This window comes from Schistocerca gregaria, chromosome 5 (assembly GCF_023897955.1).
Source record: "Schistocerca gregaria isolate iqSchGreg1 chromosome 5, iqSchGreg1.2, whole genome shotgun sequence".
Classification (NCBI taxonomy): domain Eukaryota; kingdom Metazoa; phylum Arthropoda; class Insecta; order Orthoptera; family Acrididae; genus Schistocerca; species Schistocerca gregaria.
The window spans coordinates 38,644,590-38,672,439 of NC_064924.1; the positions used below are offsets into that span (position 1 = coordinate 38,644,590).

The window sequence follows — 27,850 nt, forward strand, 5'->3', positions numbered from 1 at the left end:
ACCAGTTTAGTCTATCAGCAGATAAGATTTCAGTAGACATGGCCTGCTCCTCTGTAGGTATGGGAAGATGGTGGTGGTGGTTAGTGTTTAATGTCCCATCGACAACGAGGTCATTAGAGACGGAGCGCAAGCTCGAGTTAGGGAAGGATTGGGAAGGAAATCGGCCGTGCCCTTTCAAAGGAACCATCCCGGCATTTGCCTGAAATGAGGTATGGGAAGAGGAGGCTGGCAAAGCTTATAGGCAACAGTGTAGTGTGTGGCTGTTGGAACACTCATGGAAAAATTCCCATAGTCGTTGATGTTAGAAATGCACCTTTTCTAGATTGAAGTCAGCTGTTAGGTATACCTGCTTAAAGGAAGTCCCTGTAGCAAAGGAATCACCTTCAGAGGTGGTCAAGTATCTGAGAAGAGAAGAAATTTGCGTATTTCATCAAAATATAAGAGGTATTAGAGATGAAGTTAGTGAACTGCTTATAGATGTTGACTCTAATTTTATTGGTTTATCAGAGTGCCACTTAAATAATTTGACAATTCAGACATCCTTTATCAGGATACAGATTAGCTGGCTGTTTTTCAAGGAGTTCTTTGTGGATTGGGGGAGTGGCCATGTATGTAAAGAAAACATTATTCCATTTGAATCTGTAGATGTATCACAGCACAGCACTGTACAGTTATTTGAATCTTGTGCAGGGCAGTTGAGTTTAGTGAAACCAAACTTCTAATTGTTGTTGTTTATAAGACCCCTAATTCTAACTTAAGGACATTTCTTCTCAAGCTAGAGTGTGTTCTTGGTTCACTTTATATGAAGTAATAAAAATTATTTATATGTGGTGACTTCAATATTAATTTTGTATATGACTGCGCAAGAAAAAGGATGTTGATAGATCTCATAAATTCATATGATCTGTTGCATACAGTTTTTTTCCAACCAGTGTGCAGGGGAACAGCAGCACAGCCATGAGAATACTTTTATTCATTCTTCAGTACTAGATGCGTATTCTGTTAATAAAAGGGTGGACGGCCTTTCAGACCATGATGCACAAATTTCGACACTAAAAGACTTTTGTACTCAAATGAATTTTACATATAATTACAAACTATTTAGGAAAGTCAATCCAGTGGCAATAGGTTTTTAAACCTCATTAATGGACTATATTAACATAGGTACCAGATAGAATGCTTTCCGTAACACATTTCTCATGCTCTTTGAAAGTTGCTTTTCATTAGAACAATCAAAACAGGGTACTAGCAGTAAAAGGCAGCCTTGGTTGCTGACTATTTGGATAAGGATATCATGTAGAACAAAGCAGGAATTATATCAAAATGTTAGAAGTAGTTGCAATCAAGCTGCAGTAGCCCTTTACAAACAGTATTGTAGGGTGCTTAAAAATGTTATTAGGAAGGCAAAGAGTATGCGGTATGCAAACAGAATAGCTAATTCACAGGATGAAATTAAAACCATATGGTAAGTTGTGAAGGAAGTGTCTGGTCAGCAGCATAAGGTAGATGATATAAAGTCAGTTCGTAGTAAAAATATTTCTGTTACTGATAAATCAGATATGTGTACAGTATTTAACAATCATTTTGTGAACATTACTGGTGAATTAAATAAAAACTTAGTATCTACAGGGAATCATACAACTCTCTTGTAAAATGCCTTTCTGAGATTGATGACTGAAATACCCCTCTGTGATACTGACAAGAGAGAGATTGAGTCAACAATTAAATCATTGAAAACTCATGGATGTAATGGGATGTGTAGAGTAATATTAGAGTCCTTAAAGTACTGGGCTGCACATGTTATCCCTGTACTTAGCGATATCTGTAATTTTTCCTTTAAGAATGGTTAGTTTCCTGAACAATTAAAGTACTCGGCTGTAAAGCCACTTTATAAAAAGAGACACAGAGACTATGTAGAGAATTTTAGACCTATTTCTATGCCATCATTGTTTCCTAACATTGTTGAAAAAAATGTGTATGTAAGGATAATTGATCATTTTATATCACATAATTTCCTATCAAAAGTACAATTTACATTTAGAACTGGTTTAACAATTAAAAACACTGTATTCTCTGTTCTCTGTGACATACTGGATGTATTAAACAAAAGGTTTCGAACTCTAGGCATCTTTTTTTTTATTTTACTAGGGTATTTGATTGCATTGGTCACAAAATGTTGTTGTTGTTGTGGTCCTCAGTCCTGAGACAGGTTTGATGCTGCTCTCCAGGCTACTCTATCCTGTGCAAGCTTCTTCATCTCCCAGTACCTACTGCAGCCTACATCCTTCTGAATCTGCTTAGTGTATTCATCTCTTGGTCTTATTCTACGATTTTTACCCTCCACACTGCCCTCCGATACTAAATTGGTGATCCCTCGATGTCTCAGAACATGTACTACCAACCGATCGCTTTTCTAGTCAAGTTGTGCCACAAGCTCCTCTTCTCCCCAATTCTATTCAATACCTCCTCATTAGTTATGTGATCTACCCATCTAATCTTCAGCATTCTTCTGTAGCACCACATTTTGAAAGCTTCTAAACTATTTATCGCCCACGTTTCACTTCCATACTTGGCTACACCCCCTACAAATACTTTCAGAAATGACTTCCTGACATTTAAATCTATACTCGATGTTAACAAATTTCTCTTCTTCAGAAACGCTTTCCTTGTCATTGCCAGCCTACATTTTATATCCTCTCTACTTTCGCCATCATAAGTTATTTTGCTACCCAAATAGCAAAACTCATTTAATACTTTAGGTGTCTCATTTCCTAATCTAATTCCCACAGCATCACCCGACTTAATTCCACTACATTCCATTATCCTCGTTTTGCTTTTGTTGATGTTCATCTTATACCCATCTTTCAAGACACTGTCCATTCCATTCAACTGCTCTTCCAAGTCCTTTGCTGACTCTGACAGAATTACAATGTCATCGGCGAACATCAAAGTTTTATTTCTTATCCATGGATTTTAATACCTCCTCCAAACTTTTCTTTTGTTTCCTTTATTGCTTGCTCAGTATACAGATTGAATAGAATCAGGGATAGGGTACAACCCTGTCACACTCCCATCCCAACAACTGCTTCCCTTTCATACCACTCGACTCTTATAATTGCCATCTGCTTTCTGTACAAATTGTAAATAGCCTTTCACTCCCTGTATTTTACCCCTGCCACTTTCTGAATTTGAAAGAGAGTATTCCAATCAACATTGCCAAAAGCTTCCTCTAAGTCTACAAATGCTAGAAACGTAGGTTTGTCTTTCCTTAATCTTTTTTCTAAGTTAAGTCATAGGGCCAGTATTGCCTCACGTGTTCCAGTATTTCTATGGAATCCAAACTGATCTTCCCTGAGTCAGCTTCTACCAGTTTTTCCATTCGTCTGTAAAGAATTCACATTAGTATTTTGTAGCTGTGACTTATTAAACTGATAGTTTCGTAATTTTCACATCTGTCAACACCTGATTTCTTTGGGATTGGAATTATTATATTCTTCTTGAAGTCTGAGGGTTTTTCGCCTTTCTCATACATCTTGCTCGCCAGATGGTAGATTTTTGTTAAGACTGGCTCTCCCAAGGCTGTCAGTAGTTCTAATGAAATGTTGACTACTCCTGGGGCCTTGCTTTGACTCAGGTCTTTCAGTGCTCTGTCAAGCTCTTCACGCAGTGTCATATCTCCCATTTTATCTTCATCTACATCCTCTTCCATTTCCATAATATTGTCTTCAAGTACATCACCCTTGTATAGACCCTCTATATACTCCTTTCACATTTCTGCTTTCCCTTCTTTGCTTAGAACTGGGTTTCCATCAAAGCTCTTGATATTCATGCAAGTGGTTCTCCTTTCTCCAAAGGTTTCTTTAAATTTCCTGTAGGCAGTGTCTCTCTTACCCCTAGAGAGATAAGCCTCTACATCCTTACATTTGTCTTCTAGCCATCCCTGCTTAGCCATTTTGCACTTCCTGTCAATCTCGTTTTTGAGACGTTTTTATTGCTTTTTGCGTGCTTCGTACACTGCATTTTTATATTTTCTCCTTTCATCAATTAAATTCAATATTTCTTCTGTTACCCAAGGGTTTCTACTAGTCCTCGTATTTTTACCTATTTGATCCTCTACTGCCTTCACTATTTCATCCCTCAAAGCTACCCATTCTTCTTCTACTGTATTTCTTTCCCATATTCCTGTCAATTGTTCCCTTATGGTCTCCCTGAAACTCTGTACAACCTCTGGTTTAGTCAGTTTCTCCAGGTCCCATCTCCTTAAATTCCCATCTTTTTGCAGTTTCTTCAGTTTTAATCTACAGCTGATAACCAATAGATTGTGGTCAGAGTCCACATACCCCTGGAAATGTCTTACAATTTAAAACCTGGTTCCAAAATCTCTGTCTTACCATTATATAATCTATCTGATATCTTCTAGTATCTCCATGATTCTTCCATGTATACAACCTTCTTTTATGATTCTTGAACCAAGTGTTAGCTATGATTAAGTTATGCTCTGTGCAAAATTCTACCAAGTGGCTTCCTCTTTCATTTCTCTCCCCCAATCCATAGTCACCCACTGTGTTTCCTTCTCTCCCTTTTCCTACTCTCGAATTCCAGTCACCCATGACTATTAAGTTTTCATCTCCCCTTACTACCTCAATAATTACTTTTATTTCATCATACATTTCATCAATTTCTTCATCATCTGCAGAGGTAGTTGGGGTATAAACTTGTACTACTGTAGTAGGCGTGGGCTTCGTGTCTATCTTGGCCACAATGATGCATTCAGTATGCTGTTTGTAGTAAATTACCCGTACTCATATTTTTTTTATTCATTATTAAACCCACTAGTGCATTACCCCTATTTGATTTTGTATTTATAACCCTGTGTTCACATGACCAAAAGTCTTGTTCATCCTGCCACTAAACTTCACTAATTCCCAGTATACCTAACGTTAACCTATCCATTTCCCTTTTTAAATTTTCTAACCTACCTGCCCGATTAAGGGATCTGACATCCAACACTCCAATCCATAGATGCCAGTTTTCTTTCTCCTGATAACAACATCCTCCTGAGTAGCCCCCACCCAGAGATCCGAATGGGAGACTATTCTACCTCCGGAATATTTTACCCAAGAGGACGCCATTATCATTTAATCATACAGTGAAGCTGCATGCCCTCAGGAAAAATTACGGCTGTAGTTTCCCCTTGCTTTCAGACGTTCACAGTACCAGAACAGCAAGGTCATTTTGGTTAGTGTTACAAGGCCAGAACTGTCAATCATCCAGACTGTTGCTCCTGCAACTACTGAAAAGGCTGCTGCCCCTCTTCCGGAACCACACGTTCGTCTGGCCTCTCAACAGATACCCCTCCATTGTGGTTGCTCCTATGGTACGGCTAACTGTATCATTGAGGCACACAAGCCTCCCCACCAATGGCAAGGTCCATGGTTCGGGGGGGGGGGGGGGGGAGTGGGGGGGGGGGGGTCACAAAATATTGCTCCAAAAGTTGGACCATTATGGAATATGGGGAGTTGCTCATTGTTGGCTCACCTCTTTCTTTAACAACAGATGGCAAAATGTCATTATTCACATTGCTGAGAATGGCTGTGATATGAGGTCTGACTGGGACATGGTCATATGGGGGGTGCCCAAGGGATCAGTGTTGGGGCCACTCCTGTTCCTTATTTATATACATGTTATTCCCTCTAGTATTACAGGTAATTCTAAAATATTTCTGTTTGCTGATGACACTAGCTTGGTAGTTTCTGTTTCAAATAGTGCAGTTCATAACATAAGTTTGTGGTTTGTAGAAAATAATCTAAATCACAGAAACTGCAAAAACAGAAAATGATCTAAATCACAGTAACATTCAAACTACAATCCAACAAAACCTAATGTTTCAATTTCGCAGAATGGGCATATGATTAGTAAAACTGTACAGTTCAAATTTCTAGGTGTTCACGCAGAGTAAACTGTTGTGGAAAGCCCATGTTTAGGATCTTATTCATTGACGTACTGTTGTCATTTTTACTGTTCAAATGGTATCTGAAGTAAGTGATCATTCGACATGAAAATTAGTCTACTTTGCTTATTTTCATTTGCTTGTGTCATACATCATTATATTTTGAAGTAACTCTTCTCATTCTGAAAGAATATTTTTGGCTCAGAAATGGGCAGTTCGGACAATAAATAGTGTAAGTTTGCGAACATCTAGTAAACATCTGTTCACTAGTCTTGGTATTCTGACATTGGCCTCTCAGTATATACAGGTGTTCTCTACTGTCGTTTCTTGTTCACAATACCAGCTTATTCCCAAGAATAAGAACACTAGGCAGACATCCGATCTGAATTTGGATCGCACTTTCTTAACTCTTGTGCAGAAATGTGTGCAGTATACTGCTGCATCCATTTTCAGTAAGCTACCACAAGAATTCAAAAATCTTAGCAGTAATCCAAGTGCTTTCAAATTGAAGCTGAAGTGTTTCTTCATGGGTCACTCCTTCTATTCTGTTGAGGAGTTCCTTGAAAAATTAAGCTGATTCTTATGTTATATTGGTGATTCTGTTTACTTATGGTTTGACTTTTTTTGGATTCATAAACAATTTATTTTATCTGTTATTATATAATGTTGTAATTTCATGTACTGACACGTTCCATGACCTTGGAGATTTGCTCCTCAGTTTAGTCCTAGGCTTGTAAATAAATAAAAAAATAAATTGTATATACCATGGATGTTACTGTCATCATGAACTGTTCAATTAGGTGAATATCTATCAACTCCATTGTCAACTATACCTTAAAACCTGTGCCTTAGTTCTTCTACATGCCTTTCAGCAGGGCTAAATGTTTCAGGTTCATTATTGAGATATGACACTAATTCCTCTTTGTCTAGTTTGCTGAAAATATAAATCCTTCTACTTGTTTAGTTGCCTTTTTGCTTGTAGTCTTGCATTGTAATCTTTGCATTCTTTGGCATTTTATTTATTTGGTAAAATGACTAGTTTTAACATAATGCCAGTGCTGATTTCCTGGGAAAAAGTTAAGTGGTTCTCTGAGTGACTTGTTGCCAATGTCTAAAATTTACAAATTATTACTGTAAGAAATTATGACATACTTTTAAAGTAAGCAAATAATTCAGATTTATATATACAATATCTGGAATTAAAGTTAAAGGTGGTACTTTGCCTTAAACAAGACAGTTCATATACAGATTCCAAATTAGCATCAGAATACTACTATCATATATCTCCTGCTTGTACTTCTTACATTTGCTGTCTGTAGCCAGGTAACTGCCGTTCAGGATACAGGTCTCTATGTAGAGATCTGGGTTGGGCAGTTGTAAGGAGGTTCCACTAGTTTGATGAACTTCAAGTTGGAAGAAGCATTCTTCAGGCATCATGACACTCCTAATAGTTTTAAAACAAGGTTCATTTGTGAACATTCCCTCTAATTGCATACCAGTACCCACCAGAGAATATGAATCAAGTTTATCAGAAGCAGTATATAAAATTACTTCCTCACCAAAAATTACTGCAGGATTTTCAAAGTCAGTGAGAAGGGTCTAGTGCTTAAGTGCATGAAGAAGTATCACTTTCTTCTTTTAAAAGTCTATCTTCCATTCACTTTCATAACCTTTCATAACATGATGTTAGGTCACTAGAGCTATGCACAGCAATAAACCTCATTTTATTTCCTTTCCGAAAATAAATCTCCTTTAACTATAATTGCTTCTTTGTTTTGAGAGCTTCTTTATAATATGGGACTCTATATACCTTCCTCTGTTCAAACACTGAGTTGCATTTTTATTTTTGTGGTAGCAGCATGAAGACTGATATCATAAGCCTGTGGCAACTAAGGTGGTCGCGTGGCTGGCAACTGTGATCAACTGAAGGAATGTAAGTGTCAACAAGGCTCATGTGCCAGCTGCGAGGAGCACTGACATGTTCTTACTCCTTGCCACAGTGAGCGAGCATTATATGACTTTTAAATGATGTGCTATTTATAATTGTTCTGTTGTTGATTTCACAGAACTTTTATGGGGAGTATTACCCAAGTTTTCTGTAACCTTGATTATCATTGTGTAACCACTGCCTATGTTATGTGTTCTTTCCTGAGTGATCTTCAATAAAAATATGATAAACATAGAAGATGTACTTCTTCCACAACAAGAACATGATAGTTAGTCGCGAGCCTAATGCGCAGTGGGAACGTGACATCTGGTGACCCCGACGTGACTATGGCTAAGAAGATGATACATCAGGACCAAGAAAGTAACATTTGTTAGTGGAAACATGACAGATGCACCAGAAACTCCCAAGATTTGAAGACTGGCAGTACGACTACCACCATTCTGGCCTCACAACCCCATGTTACAGTTAACACAAGTTGAGGCGAGCTTTCTTTCTGCTGGTGTGACGCCAGATTCCACCAAGTTTGCATTGGTAGTGAGCCAATTTGACAGTGTATCAATGGTCTAAGTACAGGATATTCTAACTTTGCCACCCAACACGGAGGCCTACATGAAACTCAAGACCGAGTTAATTCAACGAGTATCTGCCTAGCAAGAGGAGAGGGCACGCCAAGTTCTAACACAGGAGGACATTGGAGACAAATACTGTCTAAATACCTCTGTCACTTGAGGAGCAAAGTCAATGCAGGCACGGTCCTGGATATGCTACTTCGTATATTATGGGGCAGTAGACTGCCGGCCGAATTGAAAGCCATCGTCGCAGCACAAACCCATATGCTTGACACCATAGCCGATCTCGCCGACCATATTGAAGATGCAATTGTACCCACTTCATATTCTGATCCACCGATGGTGTGTTCCAGTGCTTTGTTGGGAACTAAACCCAACTACAATAGTCTCACAAATAAAGTGGAAACACTTAACAAACAGTTGAATGAGAACTTATTAAGCAAGGTCGATACTCTCAGTAAACAAATGAATGAATTGCTCGGTGACCGGAACATTAAAGGACAGTTCCAATGGATATCTTGAAGCTACTCTTTATCGTGTGTGCATGCCTCTGGTGATGCACTGCATACTAACGTATGTTGGTATCACCAGCAATATGGAGAGCAGGCACACAAATGCAATCTGCCTTGTGCATATACCAGCAGCAAACATCACACAGAAGTAAACACACCTGGCAGATCTTCTGTACATCTATTCTTAATGCACTGCAAGACAGGCTGAAAGTGTTTGATCGACACCGGATATGACCTCAGCATCCTACCACATGATAAGCTTCATAAGTACCATCCGGCTGCCACATTTCAACTGTCTGCTGCTAACAATTCTGTGATCACGACTTATGGAGCACAACATTTGGAACTAGACCTCTGACTGAGATGTTCTTTGGTGTGGAACTTCATAGTTGCAGACGTGATGGAGCCAATCATAGGTGCAGACCTCTTGGTGCATTACCGCCTGATGACTGACGTCAACAAAGCTCAGCTGCTGGACACAGTCACAAGGCTGTCCACCACTGGATTCTAGCGCCACACTGTAACTTAAGATGCCAAGGTCATCCAGGCTGCAGACGACAGGTACTCTAAGCTGCTAGCATGGTTCCCTGCTCTCACAAGATCTCAGGGTCCCACAAAAGGTACGTCGTGGTACAGTACACTACATTAATACTATGGCTGGCGCCCCAATTTCATGCAGACCCAGACCATTAGCTCCTGACTGGTATGCAGCTAAGGCAGAGTTTGGTGGTATGCTGGCCGAGGACATTATCCACCCATCTAGTGGGGTGTGGTTCTCACCTCTGCATTTGGTGTCTAAAAAGAATGGCATATGCTGGCTGTGTGGCAACTACCAAGCCTTAAACATGAGAACAATTCCACACCACTATCCAGTGCCTCTCCTGAAGGACCACAATCGTGCATTGTGTGGCAAACAGGTGTTTAGTGTGTTGGATTGTGCCAAAGCATACATAAAAATTCTGGTTGCTGAGGAAGATATACTGAAGACAGCCATTACAACGCCTTTCGCTTGTTCGAAAGCTTATTTATGACGTTTGGCATGAGAATGCCGCACAAACATGGCAACAATTCATTGATTCTGTAGTGCAAGGGCTACCGTGTCGTTCTGCCTACCTGGATGACATACTCGTCTTTTCAGTGTCACCAGAGGAACATGGGCAGCATCTCATTGAAGTCTTTGAGCACCTCGACAAGTACGGCAATGTTTTGAATGTCACTAAGTGTGTGTTTGGACAACTGGAGATAATTCCTTCTGTGGGATTGCACCCTTTGACAGAGAAAGTTAAAGTCATTTTCAATATTCCTCACACAGAGACAGCCAAAGAATCATGTAGATTCCTTGGAATCCTCAAATTCTATCGCTGCCATCTGCCACATACGGCAGAACTTCAAGAACCACTTACAGCAGTGCTGGCTGGTCTGAAAGTAAAAACCAAACCACCTGTGCGTTGGTCACAGACAATGATAGACACTTTCGAAACTGCCAAGAAAAGCATAGCTGAGGCAATGTTTCTTGCTCCCACTGCTTTAGACGCATCTCTTGCGCTTGTGGTCGATGCTAGCCAGGTGGCCATCAGTGCAGCATTCCAGCAATATGTGGACGAAGCCTGGCAGCCCCTCGCTTTTTTTCTCTTGGATATTATCACCCACTCAGCAACAATGGAGCACTTACGACCATGAATTGATGACCATTTACGTTTCTGTAAAATATTTCCCAATGCAGCTGTAGTCGAGAGTATTTACAATTATATGGACCATAAATTCTGACATTTGCCTTCCACCACAATAACAACAATTGCTTGCCAAGACAGTTTCATCAGTAGGAAGCTATTGCTTAATTTTCCACTGACATTAAACACATCTATGGGTTGAACAATGTAGGGGCAGACTATTTCTCATGCGTCAATGCAATCACGTAGACTATCAACCTTAGACGCCTGGACCAAGCACAACAATCAGATCAAGAACTTGAAAATTGCCTAAAAGATGACACAGCAGGCCTGCAGCTCAAGCTCACTGATGTACTAGGTCAGACACTTAGATATATTATGACACCTCCAGTAACAAAGCGCGCCCATTTGTCCCGGCAGACCTGTGTAAGCCAATATTTAATAACCTCCACCATTTATGTCATCCAGAGGTAAAGGCAATGATGAAGCTCGTATCTGGTCATTACGTGTGGTCTGGGATACAAAAAGATTACCGTCAGTGGGCTCGCACGTGTGTCAATTGTCACCACAGCAAAATTTCAGGTCATGTTCATGTGCCAGTAGGCAAATTCCCAGACATGACCGAGAGGTTCACCAAGTCCACTTTGATGTTGTGGGACCTTTAATGCCCTCAGAGGGTCAACACTATTTGCTAACTATCATTGATAGATTCACTCGTTGGACAGAAACTATTCTGATTGACAACATTTCTGCCGAAATGCTAGCCACCTCATTTTTGTCCCACTGGGTTGCTCGTTTCGGCTGTCCATTACATATAACAACTGACAGAGGACACCAGTTCAAGCGTGAAATGTTTACTCAGCTAAACAAGTTTTGTGGTGCATTACGTCACATAACAACGAATTATCATCCAGCCAGCAACGACATGGTTGAACGGTGGTACCAGTCCCTCAAAGTTGCCCTAATGTTTCACAAATCCAAGTGGACCATGGCTCTTCCTTTAGTGCTACTTGCCGTCTGCAGCATCACTGAGGCAGACCTCGGCACATCCCCTGTTGAGTTGGTCTGTAAGGAATCCCTGTGGCTACCAGGTGAGCTTACTGGTCCTGGTGCCTCACCAGGGGACTTATCACAGTTGTCTCAGTTTATAACTCAATTTTGGGATCGGATTTCACACATGCAATCGCATCTGGCATTGCAACATGGGACACCACACATGTTTGTACATAAATAGTTAAAGCATTGCACCCATGTCATGCTATACAAACACGGCATTAACCAGTGCACACACCACCTTACACTGGACCACATCACATAATAACAAGATGGGACAAAATGATGGACATTACGGTAATGGAACAAGGAACACAGTGTCGGTTGACCAAGTTAAACCTGCTTTTTTCTTGGAGGAATCTTTAGATGCATACAGTTTCCTCCACTCACTGGCATTTTCGCCAGCTGATAATCCAGAACCTCATGCATCTCCTTCAATGCAGACCCAGAGTACAACGTGGTACGGACATCGTGTGCACTTTCCAGCCAGATTTAAGGACATAGTCTGAGGCAATTACCAACAACAAAAGTGCTCCACTCTCCTGTGGGGGGCTGTGTGGTGACTAAAATAGTCATGCGGCTGGCAGCCTTGATCAGCTGACAGAATGCAAGTGTCAACAAGGTTTGCGTGCCAGCCACGAGGAGCATTTACATGTACTTACTCCTTGCCATAGTGTACAAGCATTCCATAAATTTTAAACAATGTGCTACATTATAATTGTTCCATTGTTGATTTCACAGAACATTTCTGGGCAATTCTACACAAGTTTTCTGTAAAATTCCATTGGTTATCATTGCGTAACCACTGAATATGTTATGTGTTCTTTCCTGAGTGATCTTCAATAAAAACATGATAAACATAGAAGACGTACTTTTTCCACAATAAGAATGTGATAGTTAGTTACAAGCCTAATGCACAGTGGGAATGCAACAAGCCTATAGTTCTAAAAAAAGGCCAGATAACTCATTTGCACATTAAACCTGGATCAATAATAATATAAACACTGGTGGTTATTTTTAGAAGACTTTCATACATTTTCCTATCAGTGTTGTCTCTGTTAACAAAAGTGACATGTGAAACTATTGCCTCATAATTTTGCAAACTGCTGAAATCTTTCTAAGGCTAGAGGCAACCCACAGAATGCCAAAGATACTGCCAATTTTAAGAGTTTAGGTTTCAAGTTCCTCTGCATGTCTTCTTAGTTCTCTTGAAGTTTGGGCAACTTGTGGTAGAGGAGATACAGACAGAATCTGACATTATCTGCTTTTGCTAATAATGCTACTGAGGTATGAGTTTTCTACCATTTAATATAAATAAAATGTTGCTTTCTGTATCCTCTGTGGATTTGAACAGTGAAAGGGGACACATCACTGAGCTGATCTTTAGATATTATCTATCAAACTACTCTATATACCCTTATAAATACTAAATGTTCTGTAAGTAATGTGTGTTTACCCTGACATATCAAATATCACTACAAAAGTGTCAACAGATGAAAAATAATACCTAAAATTCTGTCTGGAATTTAATTACTTATTGTTTGTTGCAGTATGATGCTTCCAGCTTTGGGAGAAAAGGAGGTGGTGGAGAGTATGAAGTTCAGACTGGTTTTGGATGGTCAAATGGAATAATCCTCGAGCTCCTGAAAAAATATGGCCAAGTACTAGAAGCTACACCCAAAACAAACAATCATGGTAAGTATCTTAGGTCTGATAACAGTAAATAAATGCATAGTAGTCCCTTCAATTTCCAGTCCTCAAAATAATTTTCTCCTAAAAGGCAAAGGAGAATAATTATACTTTCATTTGCAAAAGAGGAAACTGTATAGTGACAGAATAAAAGAATGAGGAAAAGCAACCATGTACCAGCAGCTGATTACTGTGTAGCACACAGACACACATATCATGAAGTGACCCTGTGAGCATGTATTTAAAATGCAAAAAACTGGTAGCTTAAAATCTGACAACATGTCTCTCTTGTTATAACACACAATAAATCAAGGATTTGTAACCCTCTATTTCAGATTTTCACAAAATTTTGCACATCTACTTACACTTATAACACAGGAACTTCTGCTAAATCTTTTTGGTCTCAGGTTTCAAATTTATTTTCTATCAAATTTTAAATTTAGTGATATTCTCGTAACTGAGCTCTGCAAGAATGTGAGTGCAAAATGGTACTTATCTACATAAATGTACATAACTCAGTTGTTTAAGAAGCTTTTTATTTCGAATTTTTTTTTCAGAAATTAAGTAAGGCATATGGTTAACAAATATTGAGTTATTGAAGCAGAAAAGTTACAAAGAAAACTAAAAAAAAATACAAATGTATGTCAACTTTCGATTTCAGAAAAATTGTGAGGATGTGGAAAAATGCTTATATCACAACCTGCTAGGAACATGATTTTGATCTTCAATAATCCACTATATCACAAGCTATGTAATAAAATGAAAATTTGAATGCATTTTCTGGTAATTGACATACACATCTGAAATCAGATACTTTTTCCTGTGTTGGGAAAGATTCACTCTAAGTCCATTAACCCACTGTCTCACTGCAAGGGTATCAAATCATCATATTTAAGTATAACTCATTCTAGGCAGCCAAGTTAACTTAAGTGTGAAAATCTATGTCCTTTCATTGGACTAATTCAGTAATTTTTCTAAGACTATAATATATATGATTTATGCATTCAGCCAAAAAGCTCACAGTGATTAAAAAAAAAAAAAAAGTATTCTTAGACAACAGTAGCTTGCTTGAAACTTTTATAGGCACAAAAACAATACAACAATGGCTGAAATTCATTGTTGAGAATTACTGACATGCAACAATTAGTCTATAGGTCCGATCTGTTCATGGTGCGGCCCTATCATTCCTCTTGTATAAAGTATGTTTTTAAGTGAATTAGTGCTCAGTTAATTGCAATGCAAAATGCATATTTACTAATAACACCATTTCATTTAACAACCTATACCTTGGTAAAAATTCCACAAAAAACAGAAGAGCTGAGTAAAGATCAATGAGATTTAATATTGTTGCAATCCAATATGAGCTTTCTGCAACATCAAGAGAGTGCAACTATATGTCGACATCAGAAATACTACTACTTAAAAGTTTCTGAACATTTTCAAAGGACTTGTTGTGTTCCTTTAAAAAAACACATTCGAACAGAGGACAGTTTGCTTGTCTTTGTATAAAACATTAGGTGCTAAATGAATCTATGGCAAACCAAGCCAAAAACTGTGCACAACATGTTGTAAGATTTGTGGACAGAAAACAGACATCAGTGATAGAAATGACAGTGACTTTTTAGTACTGATTCGAGAAATGTCATCTCTGGGTCATCTGCATCAAACTATTGAGGATGCAAATAAAACTGTACATGATTTGGGGTGCTCTCCCTTAAAACTTCATTCCATTCCAAATCACAGCAAGGCTTCATATGGCAGAAAGAAGGTAGAAAGAGTGAAGTATGTTTTGGAAAGAAATCTATGCCAGGCATTTGATTGCAGTACTGAAAATTCTGACCATAGCGAAGAAAAGTTTTGCGATGAAACTGTTTTTTTTTTTTTAATGCTAAAATGAAAGAAATAGTGGATAGTGTAAGAGTACCTGAAAAAATTGAAATTTGAACTTTAGCTCCATTCTGTTGGTCGAAATGAAACATAATGAAACTTCCTGGTGGATTAAAACTGTGTGGCATACCGAGACTTGAACTCTTGACCTTTGCCTTGTGTGGGCAAGTGCTACACCAACTTAGCTATCCAAGCACAACTCATGACCCATCTTCACTGCTTCAGTTCTGCCAATACCTCATGTACTACCTTCCATACTTCACAGAAGCTCTTCTGGTGAAAACTTGATGTCAGAATTCAATGTTAGTGAATACATGGTTCAACAATCAAGGGAACTGAAAACAGAAATGGGTATTTTATCAATTCCTAAACCAAAAAGATGGAAAGTTAATCTTTACCACTTGATCAGCTATGTCACTGATTTCTATCAAAATAATGAAAATTCTGAAATTTTACTAGGAGCAAAAGACAACATTAGTGTTCAGAAGAATGTGTATATGCAAAAAAAGACTCACCCCTTGCAACTTAAGAGACTTGTACTCTTGTTTAAAATGGGAGAATTCAAATGTTAGCACTGGCCTCTCTAAATTTTGTTTGTAAAGACTGAAGTGGGATATTTTAGCTGATGCTGCCAGCACTCATTCAGTGTGTGTGTGTGTGTGTGTGTGTGTGTGTGTGTGTGTGTGTGTGTGTGTGTGTGTGTGTGTGTGTGTCCACCAAAAAACGGCATTTGGATGTGGAACACACTTAGGAAACATACAGAGAACATATAAAATTTACTTTATGTGACTCTGAAAACTATGATTGCATGCTTAATGATAGTCCCAGTGATGACAAACTACCAATTCTGCCCAATGATCTGTGTTTACCCACTGGCTGAACTCAAAAATTAGCTTACAAAGGTCCTGATGATGACATTGTTTTAATAATTCTGATAAAGAAGTCTTCAAGTGTTGGTGAATACATAGACTTGTTGCTAACAAAATTGTACACGCTACATCTACATTCTACATCTACATTTATACTCCACAAGCTACCCAATGGTGTGTGGAGGAGGGCACCCTACATGCCACTGTCATTACCTCCCTTTTCTGTTCCAGTCGCGTATGGTTCGTGGGAAGAATGACTGCAGGAAAACATCCGTGCATGCTCAAATCTCTCTAATTTTACCTTCGTGATCTCATTGGGAGGTATAAGTAGGGGGAAGCAATATATTCGATACCTCATCCAGAAACACACCCTCTCAAAACCTGGCAAGCAAGCTACACCGCGATGCGGAACACCTCTCTTGCAGAGTCTGCCACTTGAGTTTGCTAAACATCTCCGTAACCCTGTGACAAAACGCTCTGCTCTTCTTTAGATATTCTCTATCTCCTCCGTCAACCCGACCTGGTATGGATCCCACACTGATGAGCAATACTCAAGTATAGGTCGAACGAGTGTTTTGTAAGCCACCTCCTTTGTTGATGGACTACATTTTCTAAGGACTCTCCCAATGAATCTCAACCTGCTACCCACCTTACCATCAATTAATTTTATGTGATCATTCCACTTCAAATCGTTCTGCACGCATACTCCCAGATATTTTACAGAAGTAACTGCTACCAGTGTTTGTTCCACAATACATTACATTTGTCTGTGTAGGGAGTGGCAACTAACCCTTAACATAAAGTGCCTATCCGCTGCAGATCTTCCTGCATTTTGCTACAATTTTCTAATGGTGCAACTTCTCTGTATACTACAGCATCATCCACGAAAAGCCGCATGGATTTTCCGACACTATCTACTAGGTCATTTATATATATTGTGAAAAGCAATGGTCCCATAACACTCCCCTGTGGCACACCAAGGGTTACTTTAACGCCTGTAGACATCTCTCCATTGATAACAACATGCTGTGTCCTGTTTGCTAAAATCTCTTCAATCCAGCCACACAGCTGGTCTGATATTCCATAGGCTCTTACTTTGTTTATCAGGCGACAGTGCGGAACTGTATCAAATGCCTTCTGGAAGTCTAGGAAAATAGCATCTACCTGGGAGCCTGTATCTAATAATTTCTGAGTCTCATGAACAAATAAAGCGAGTTGGGTCTCACACGATCGATGTTTCCAGTATCCATGTTGATTCCTACAGAGTAGATTCTGGGTTTCCAAAAAGGACATGATACTCAAGCAAAAAACATGTTCTAAAATTCTACAACAGATCGACATCAGAGATATAGGTCTATAGTTTTGCGCATCTGCTCGATCACTCTTCTTGAAGACTGGGACTACCTGTGCTCTTTTTTAATCATTTGGAACCTTCCGTTCCTCTAGAGACTTGCCCCCTTTCTAACAGCCATGTACTACAAGTTCTTTCGCGTACTCTGCATAGAAACGAATTGATATCCCGTCAGGTCCAGTGGACTTTCCTCTGTTGAGTGATTCCAGTTGCTTTTCTACTCCTTGGACACTTATTTCTATGTCAGCCATTTTTTTGTTCGCACTGCAGTTCCGTCTCTAAATGCTCACACGGTCTTCCTCTGTGAAACAGCTTTGGAAAAAGGTGTTTAGTATTTCAGCTTTACTCGTGTCATCCTCTATTTCAATGCCATCATCATCCCGGAGTGTCTGGGTATGCTGTTTCTAGCCACCTACTGATTTAACGTAAGACCAGAACTTCCTAGGATTTTCTCTCAAGTTGGTACATAGAATTTTACTTTCGAATTCACTGAACACTTCTCACATAGCCCTCCTTACGCTAACTTTGACATTGTTTAGTTTCTGTTTGTCTGAGAGGTTTTGGCTGCGTTTAAACTTGTAGTGAAGCTCTCTGTGCCTTCACAGTAGTTTCCTAACCTTGTGAGGGACGGGAAAAACCCACCGTGGTTGAACAACAGTTTTACTCGGCACATACCTGTCTAAAACGCATTTTACAATTGCCTTAAACTTTTTCCATAAACACTCAACATTGTCAGTGTCAGAACAGAAATTTTCGTTTTGATCTGTTAGGTAGTCTGAAATCTGCCTTCTATTACTCTTTTTTTATATTCCTATTAACTTCCATATTCAGGGATGCTGCAATGGCCTTATAATCACTGATTCGCTGATCTGCACTTACAGAGTCGAAAAGTTTGGGTCTGTTTGTTATCAGTTGGTCAAAGATGTTATCTCCACGAGTCGGTTCTCTGTTTAATTGCTCGAGGTAATTTTCGGATAGTGCACTCAATATAATGTCACTTGATGCTCTGTCCCTACCACTCGTCTTAAACATCTGAGTGACCCAGTCTATATCTGGTAAATTGAAATCTCCACCTAAGACTATAATATGCTGAGAAAATTGATGTGAAATGTATTCCAAATTTTCTCTCAGTTGTTCTACCACTAATGCTGCTGAGTCAGGAGATCGGTAAAAGGAACCAATTATTAACCTAGCTCAGTTGTTGAATTTAACCTCCACCCATAATATTTCACAAGAACTATCCACTTCTACTTCACTACAGGATAAACTACTACTAACAGCGACAAACCTGCCACCACCGGTTGCATGCAGTCTCTCCTTTATAAACACCATCTGTGCCTTTGTAAAAATTTTGGCTGAATTTATCTCTGGCTTCAGCCAGCTTTCTGTACCTATAACGATTTCAGCGTCGGTACTTTCTACCAGCATTTGAAGTTCCGGTACTTTACCAATGCAGCTGCGACAGTTTACAATTACAATACCGAATGCTGCTTGGTCCTCGCATGTCCTGACTTTGCCCTGCACCCTTTGAGGCTGTTGCCCTTTCTGTACTTGTCCGAGGCCACCTAACCTAAACAACCGCCCAGTCCACGCCACACAACCCCTGATACCCGTGTAGCTGGTTGCTGCGCTCATTTACATCTAAGTGTCAGTCAAAACCATTGAAAGAATTTTTAAAAAAATTTAACACCAAAACAACCTATTCTGTTAATGGACTTTGCTGAAAACTACAGTTTTGTAATTCAAAATGAAACTCATAGTTATTGCTGGACAAGAAGCAGCTGTACAATATACATGTGTGTTTATGTAGTAAATGAAGACAGAAAATTGGTAATAGTGAACAAAGCTGTCCAGAAAGAAATGGATAATTGGCTTGCAGAGCATTACCCACAAGTGAAGAAAGTGCAGTATTTCACTAACAGATGTGCTGCTCAATAAAACACTACAAAAATCTTTAAAAATTGTATGAGCATGACAACAATTTTTCTATTGATGCTATTCCTTTTTTGCTGGTATCCATGGTAAGTATGTGTCCAATGGTTTGGGAGGAACTATAAAACTTATATTGAGAAGACTATTTCATTGGATACATAAAAAATCTACTCAGAAAGCGGTGGCAGAACACACACATAAAAGATGGTTGTAATGGTCAAGCTTTTGGAGCCAGTGTCTGCTGCTTTTGGCAGAAGGGTTGAAGGGAAAGGAGAAGGGGAGAAGGAAAGAACTGTTAAAGGTCTAGGACAAGGGCTAGATTTTGGGAAAATCACTCAGAAATGTGGTTCAGGGGAAACTTACCATACAGGATGAGAAGGAACAACTGATTGATGGTGACTGCATTGGATGAGATTTGAAAACCTGAGATTAGATTAGATTAGATTAATACTTGTTCCATTGATCATGAATACGACACTTTGTAATGATGTGGAACATGTCAGGTTAATAAAAGATGTCTGTGCAAGATATTACATTACCATATTTACTTGAATCTAAGCCACACTTTTTTCCAGTTTTTGTAATCCAAAAAACCGCCTGCGGCTTTGAATTGAGTGCAAAGCAAGCAGAAGTTCTGAAAAATGTCAATAGGTGCTGCCACAACTAACTTCTGCCATCAAATACTTGTAGTGCTACACAGGCATTCTTTGTAGGCATAAAGATAAATACTGCTGCCAAAACCTCTGCCTCAGTATTTTTTTTTTTTTTTTTTAATTTAAAGATGGGAGACAAGCTTTTTTTCTCCGCCCCAAGTTTCGACCACTGCATTTTCATACATTATCCAACAAAGTAAATACAAACTCCGCATTGCTCATCTTCGAATGTAGCAGAATTTCAATGTACTATGAAAATCCGACTGGCAAGACTGTTGGGGATGTTTGTCAATATGGTCAACTCTACGTTCTGAATTTTTTCCTACCTGTGAGAAGAGATGGTTGTTAATAGGAACCTAATGAAATGTGAATCACAGGCATTATTCTCTTCACCATAAGAATAATATGAATATAAACATTTTGCCAAGTATTCTTTTGTGCTTGCTGCGATCTCACTTAAATCCTGTCTGTCTAATAAACTGAAACTAGAGTGAGACAACAGCAAACGTGGAAGAATATACATATTGTGTCATGTTTATATTCATATTATTCTTATGCCTAATAGTGATACAGTCAGGAATGAAGCACGGCAACTGACTAGATTTTTAAATCTAAGATGACTCTAATTTCTGTGCAGAATTTGATGTACTAAAGAAGCGGCCGCAAAGATTATCAAATTGAGAAAAAATTTCGCCTAGCTCTTGTTCAGAACATGTTCTATCATATGCAGTCTATTACTTGGTTCTTGTTGATCATTATCAAAGAAAGCAGTAGTGTAAGTAACAACAAATAGCAGTCTCTTGCCATTGTTTAGCTAATGAGGCGATTCCTCACCGTGAGCAGCGACAGGCCATAAACACTCGCTATCAGAATGCGACAAACAATGCATGACACAGTACAGTAATACATTTTCAGCTTAGAGCAACAAACACCTAGAACGAAAACAGCACTTATCAGATCAAAGCAAAATAAACAATTGATTCAAACCAGACGAAGCAAGTGAAAAAGGAAAGGTACCCGTATAAATACAGATGGAGTCCTGACGCATAGCAATGGCTACCTGGTGAAGCTTAACTGCTAAGCTTACGACTCGAACCAAACTACTGTAGATGTATTGTCATTCATTTGACCTAAATCGTGTCTCACATTGCAATGGACCAACTCGAAATTCAAGGGGAGAGAAAAGTTTTAGGCCGCACCTCCAAATCGAAACAGAGTCTCAAATTTCAGGTGCGGCTTAGATTCGTGAAATTTTTTTTCCCTTAATTTAGAGTCTCATTTTTCAGGTGCACCTTAGATTTGAGTGCGGCTTAGATTTGAGTAAATACGGTACACAAAATATTGCACGACACTAATGTTTAAGTTGGTGGTTTTTTTCCTCCCTCCTTTAATTTGTATCTAAAAATTCAGCCAATGAGTAGAAGGAGTTGTCATCTAGAAATTCTTTTAATTTATTTTTAAATGGTTGTTGACTATCTGTCTGGTCACCTAACAGCATCAAAAGCCTAAAACTTTGGCGCAGAAAGGGGTAAAATATGCTGCCACAAAAGTCAGATTTAACCCTGCATAGTGAAGATCATCCTTTCTCCTGTTGTTATAGGTATGCACACTGCTATTACTTTATTACTTTTAAACTGGGTTGGATTATTAACAACAAATTTCATAAGTGAATATATATACTGTGAGGTTACTCTGAAGATCCCTAGATCCTTAAATAGATGTCTGCAGGATGACCGTGGGTGGGCTCCAGCAATTATTCTGATTACATGTTTTTGAGCAATTAATACTTTTTTACTCAATGATGAATTACCCCAGAATATGATGCCATACGAAAGCAGTGAATGAAAGTAGGCATAGTAAGCTAATTTACTGAGATTCTTATCACCAAAATTTGCAATAACCCTAATAGCATACGTAGCTGAACTCAGATGTTTCAGCAGACCATCAATGTGTTGCTTTCAGTTTAACCTCTCATCAATGGACACACCTAAAAATTTTGAAAATTCTACCTTAGCTACAGACTTCTGTTCCAAGTCTATATTTATTACTGCAGTTGTGCCATTTACTGTACAGAACTGTATATACAGTGTTTTATCAAAATTTAAAGAGAGTCCATTTGCTGAGAACCACTTAATAATTTTGTGAAAAACATCATTTACAATTACATCACTTAGTTCTTAGTTCTTTTTGCTGATGATACAAGTATAGTAATAACATCCAGAAACCAACTTTGCATCTTCATCAATGTGGAATGGTAAGTCATTAATGTATATAAAGAACAGTAAAGGACCTATGACCGAACCCTGTGGGACCCCGTACTTGATAGCCCCCTAGTTTAAGGAATTAGCTGTTGTTTTAACATTACATGAACCACTTATTTCAACTTTCTGCATTCTTCCAGTTAAGTATGAATTAAACCATTTGTTCACTGCCCCCCTCAAACCATAATGATTTAGAGTATCTAAAAGAATTCCATGATTTACACAATCAAAGGCCTTTGAGAGATCACAAAAAATACCAATGGGTGATGTCCAGTTATTCAGAGCATTTAATATATGATCAGTCAAAGCGTATATAGCATTTTCTGTTGAAAAGCCTTTCTGAAAACCAAACTGACATTTTGTTAGTACTTTATTTTTACAAATATGGGAGGCTACTCTTGAATACATTCCTTTCTCAAAAATTTTTGATAGAGCTGTCAGAAGAGAGATTGGGCAATAGTTGTTGACATCCGACGTATCCCCCTTTTTATGTAATGGTTTTACAATGGCATATTTCAGTCTATCAGGGAAAACACCCTGCTCCAAAGAGCTATTACATACATGGCTGAGATTCCTACTTATCTGTGGGGAGCAAGCTTTAAGTATCTTGCTGGAAATGCCATCAATTCCGTAAGAGCTATTTCTTTTCAGTGAGTTTATTACTGTACTGATTTCAGAGGGAGAGGTTGGTGGAAATACAGTTGTTTCAAGCTGCACAGGTATGGCCTCTTCTATTAGAAGCTTTGCCTCTTCTAGTGGAGAAAATAGGATCTAGACCTTCACAACATTTAAAAAATGATTATTGAAAATATTTTCAATTTCTGATTGTTTGTTAGTACACTTGTCATTCAGTTTTATGGCACTAAAGTCTTCCTGTGCTCTTGGTTGCCCTGTTTCCCTTTCAATAATATTCCAAATTGCTGCTGAGAGCAGAATGGTGGAAAAGAAAGTAATATTGCAGACAAAGATTGCTGCTTATACATCATGCATGAGTTAATAAGAGTGCATTGTAAGTGACAGGCAGGAAGAGCAGTGAAAAATAGATGGGAAAGACAATGAAAGATGTAGAAAACTAAAACGAAGTGAGGCAAAGCGAAGAAATGCTCAGATGGAAGAAATTAACGTAAATTAAGGCCAGGTGGGTGGCAAGAACCAAGGACATGTTGTAGTGCTAGTTCCCACTTGTGGAGTTCTGGGAAACTGGTGTGCGGGGGTTAGAATCCAGGTGTTGCGTGTGGTGAAACAGATGCTGAGGACAAGAATGTCATGTTGTAGAACAAACTCTGCAACAGGATATTGTGAGCTACCAGTATACACCCTCTACCAAAAATATTATCAGTTAGGATGAATGGGAAGGCAGTCACACCAATGTAGGAGTCAAACAGTGTTTCCATAACAGCTGGTACATGAGATGATGTTTCGTAGGTGGCTCTCCCTTTGATAGTATATGTTTTGCTAGTTACAGGGCTGTTAGGGGTGGTGGTGGGAGGGTGCATAGGGCAAGTCTTGTAGCAGGGCCAGTCACAGGTGTAGGAGCCATAGGGTAGAGAGATGGGTGTAGAAGGAGCATAGGACCTGACAAGAATATTGCGGAGATTGAGAGGATGACAGAAAGCTATTCTAGGTGTGGTGAGCAAAATTTCAGACAGAATGGATCTCACTTTTGGGTATGATTTTAGGAAGTCATGGCCCTGTTGAAGTAGCTGATTAAGTATTATCCTGGTCTCAAATGTGTTAGTCACAAATGGTGTGCTCTGAAGCTGTTTTTTGGAAGGATAATCAGTACATGGGTTGGATGTAATGGTCTGGGAAATCTGATTTTTAACTAGGCTGGTGGGGTAATTATGTGCAGTGAAGGCTGGGGTGAGAGTGGTGGTGTATTGCTGTGAAGAGTCTGCATCAGAACAAATATGTTTGCCTCAGATGCCAAGACTGATAGTTGCCAGCTATCCTTTTCATGTCACACGTTCCCTTCCATACAAACTGCTGATGATCTTGTCCTCACTGAAGGCCAGCTAAACAGTTCCATCCACATCAAACCTACCAACAAACACATTTTAACAGTTGCCATCCTTTCCATGTCAAGCATTCCCTTCCTTTCCTCGCATAGGCCTTGGCACCCAAGGCAAACATATTTGTTCGGATGCAGACTCTTTACAGCAATACACCATCATTCTCACCTCCACCATCACTTACCGTAACTAAACCACCAGAATAGTTAAAAAGCAGATTTTGTGGGCCAACAATCCAATCCTGGTACTGCTGATCCCTCCTAAAAGCAACTGGAGGGGCACACCATTGCTGACTCAGTATTATCATGGTCTGGAATGTATTAATCAGCTACTTCAACAGGGCCATGACTTCCTAAAATCATGCCCTAAAGTGAGATCCATTCTGTCAGAAAGCTATTCTAGTTGTGGTGAGCAGAATTTAAGTCATTCTCCTAATCTCTGCAATATTCTTGTCAGGTCCTATGCTCCTTCTGCACCCATCTCGCTACCCTAAGGCTCCTACCCCTGCAACCATTCCTGCTACAAGATTTGCCCTATGCACCCTCCTACCACCACCTAGAACAACCCTGGCAAAATGTGTACTATCAAAGGGAGAGCCACCTGTGAAACAACATATCATATACCAGCTCTTACGGAAGCACTGTTCAGCGTCTACATCAGTATGACTCCACCAATATGAATGGGCATAGGCAGAGGGTGTATACTGGTAACTTGCAATATATTGTTACAGAACTTGCTCTGCAACATGACATTCATGACCTTGGCACCTGTTTCACCACACGCACCATCTGGATTCTGCACCTAGGCAGCAGTTTCTCAGAACTCCGAAGGTGGAAACCAGCTCTACAACATGTCCTTGGTTCTTGCCACCCACTTTCTTGTGATTCTTGAGAGATTAGAATAGTAACTTCAGAAAAGCTTTCCTTGGTTTTTTCATTCAATGAAGATGCTCCACAATGGACATGCACTCATTCTCAATAAAATTCATTTTTAACAGCCTTATATAATGACAGGTGATGCTTTGCCTTCATCAGAAATGTCTGAGATGAAGAAGGAGATGTTTAACTACTATTTCTCCCTGCACCTGGACCAGCAGTGTCATTTTTATACCCTGTGAAGGAAGACTTGTGTTTTGTGCTTTTGGAAAACATTTTATGGGCTGTTGGTGTACCTAAATCAACATCACTGGGCAGAATGTATTACTTTAATGAGTCAATGCATCATTCTCTGTCAATGTTTCAGCTAGTGTTTTACTTGCCAGCTTCAGGCAAAGTATCAAGTTCACATCTCGTCCAGATCTTTATAGCCACTGGATGATGACACTCACAGCTGCCTCCCACCATGTTCCAAGGATGCAGAGAAGTCCAAGTCCTGGCACCTCATCTCAGTGCGGCCTCTTTTTTCCATCTTCTGCCACCAATCTGCCTCCATTGATGTGATCTCATCATATTCTTGCTAATGTTGTGTTCCATGTGGGGCTGTGTTGGAAGCCTCTATCCTGGTTAACTAGGCTATCACTGACTCGTATCTCCACTGCCTCTTTAATAATAGACTCCCAGAAACACACCATCTTGGTTTGTTCAAACTCAAACGTGTGTTCCTCACTGAGGCTGTGCTCTGCCAGTGCGGATTTTCCACATGTTCAGAGATGTGTTATGTGATGCAATGCTGTGTCTGTCTGATATATTATTTTCAGCATTCATAGGAAATGCTGTAGACACCATGTGTTATTAGACCCAAGTTGTCCTTCATTGAGCCAAGCATGTTCCTAATATTTGCTGGAGGATGAAGATGGTTTTGATCTTGTTCTTCTCCAGTATCCTAACAGTCTCTCACATGGGCAGCCCTGTGTATGGGAGGAACACCAAGCCCTTGTTGTTCTCTTCTTCCTGTAGGTCCTCCTCCTCCTTCTTCGCACTCATTATGAGAGTGCATCTAATCTGCATTTTGGTGTAGCCATTCTTCTGAAAGCTTTCCTTCAGATGTTGAATCTCAGTAGATAAACTGCCCTTGCCGCATAGGTAATGAGCTCTGCGGATAAAGGTAGTGAGCATGGGTTTCTGTTGTGCTGGGTGAAGGCAACTGTTGGTGCTGGGATACAGGTATGTGTGTGTTTTCTTTTGGTAGACCAAATGTCCCAGTGTGCCATCCGTTTTCTTCTTTATTAGGGTATCAAGGAAGGATAGGCACAAATTTTCTTCTAATTCTATTGTGAACCTGGAATTTCTCAACCATCTGAACAGCATGAACAACAATATCATTAGTGTCCTCACTGTATGGCCAGACTGCAAAAGTATTGTCCAGCTATCAATAAAAGACCTTGGGTTTAAGGTGTGCTGTTTCCAAGGCAATATCTTTGAAGTGTTCCATGTACAGGTTGGCAATACAACTTAACCACATATTTCCCATGTGGATGTTGTGAGTGTGTGCCAGAATAATTCCACTGTGTCTTTGCCGAAATGAATCTCCATTAGTTTTAAGGAGTCCTCTAGCAGTACCCTCATGAGGAGGGATGTGATGTCAAAGCTGACCAAAAACTCAAGGAGTGGTGTCTAGACCAAAATGATAGTCTTAATAAACTCCATGGAATTCTTGATGTGGTGGGGACATTTACCCATCAGAGGCCTGAATAGTTGTGCCAGGTGTTTGGCTATATCATAGGTAAGAGAATTTATCAAGTCTACTATTGGGTATAGTGGTACCTCCTTCTCGTAAATCTTGGGGAATCAGAACTCTGGGGTAAATCCTTTTTACCAGGTCCTGGTCCAGACCTGAATTGATGAGAAGACTGATAGTCTTTCTGCTCACAGATGTTGTATCATCCTTCTCCATTTGTTTGCGGCAGCAAGTAATCAGCTGCTCTCAGCAGCACCATCACATCTTCTTTGTCTGATTTGCAGCCTCAGAGAAGATAAGGGTACTGCCATTCTACCAGCATTCTGCATACTACCACCGAGATGTTGTTTTAGGCATTCTTGCTTTGTCTAGGATTCTCCTTTCTCACCTCGGTAGCCCCTGTTTGCACCAGTTCTGAGCAAATTACCAAAACTAGAGATCGGCAGGAGCAATGAACAGGCCAAAGTTTAATCCTTTGGCAAGGAAATGGATGAGGCGACAACATCTGTGCTATCCAGTCACATTGACAATGGTCCTCAAATCCTCAGTGTTGGCCTCCTGCATTAGTGCCCCAGGTAGTCATTGGTACTTGTTTTTTCATTTTGTGGTGGCCTTCCATGTGCAAGTTCACTTGAGCTGAAGGTATTACCATCTACCCACTCCCATGTGAAAGATGAGAGAGTTGAGGCCAGTTTTAGAGGGCATGCAAGTAAGGCTTGTCCAATTTTTTTTTAATTCAGACCATTTGTAGCATATGTGCTTCCTCACCAGTGCCGAGGTGCCACTTTGCAGGATGTGTTTGGTTCTTGTATAGATGGGATGTTGCAGGTGTGTGAACTGTGGCAGTATATCCTTGTCCTGACAGCAGTCTGAGTAAT

The 27,850-nt window shown here is 39.6% G+C and overlaps 1 protein-coding gene across 1 annotated transcript in view; it reads left to right on the forward strand.

The window, feature by feature from the left end:
- The window catches only part of LOC126272558 (trehalase-like), a 357,199-nt gene that overhangs the window by 306,672 nt on the left and 22,677 nt on the right, over positions 1-27,850 (forward strand). The window contains exon 6 of the mRNA XM_049975480.1: positions 13,253-13,397. Coding sequence (XP_049831437.1) covers positions 13,253-13,397 — 145 coding nt within the window. The remainder of the gene's footprint in view (positions 1-13,252; positions 13,398-27,850) is intronic.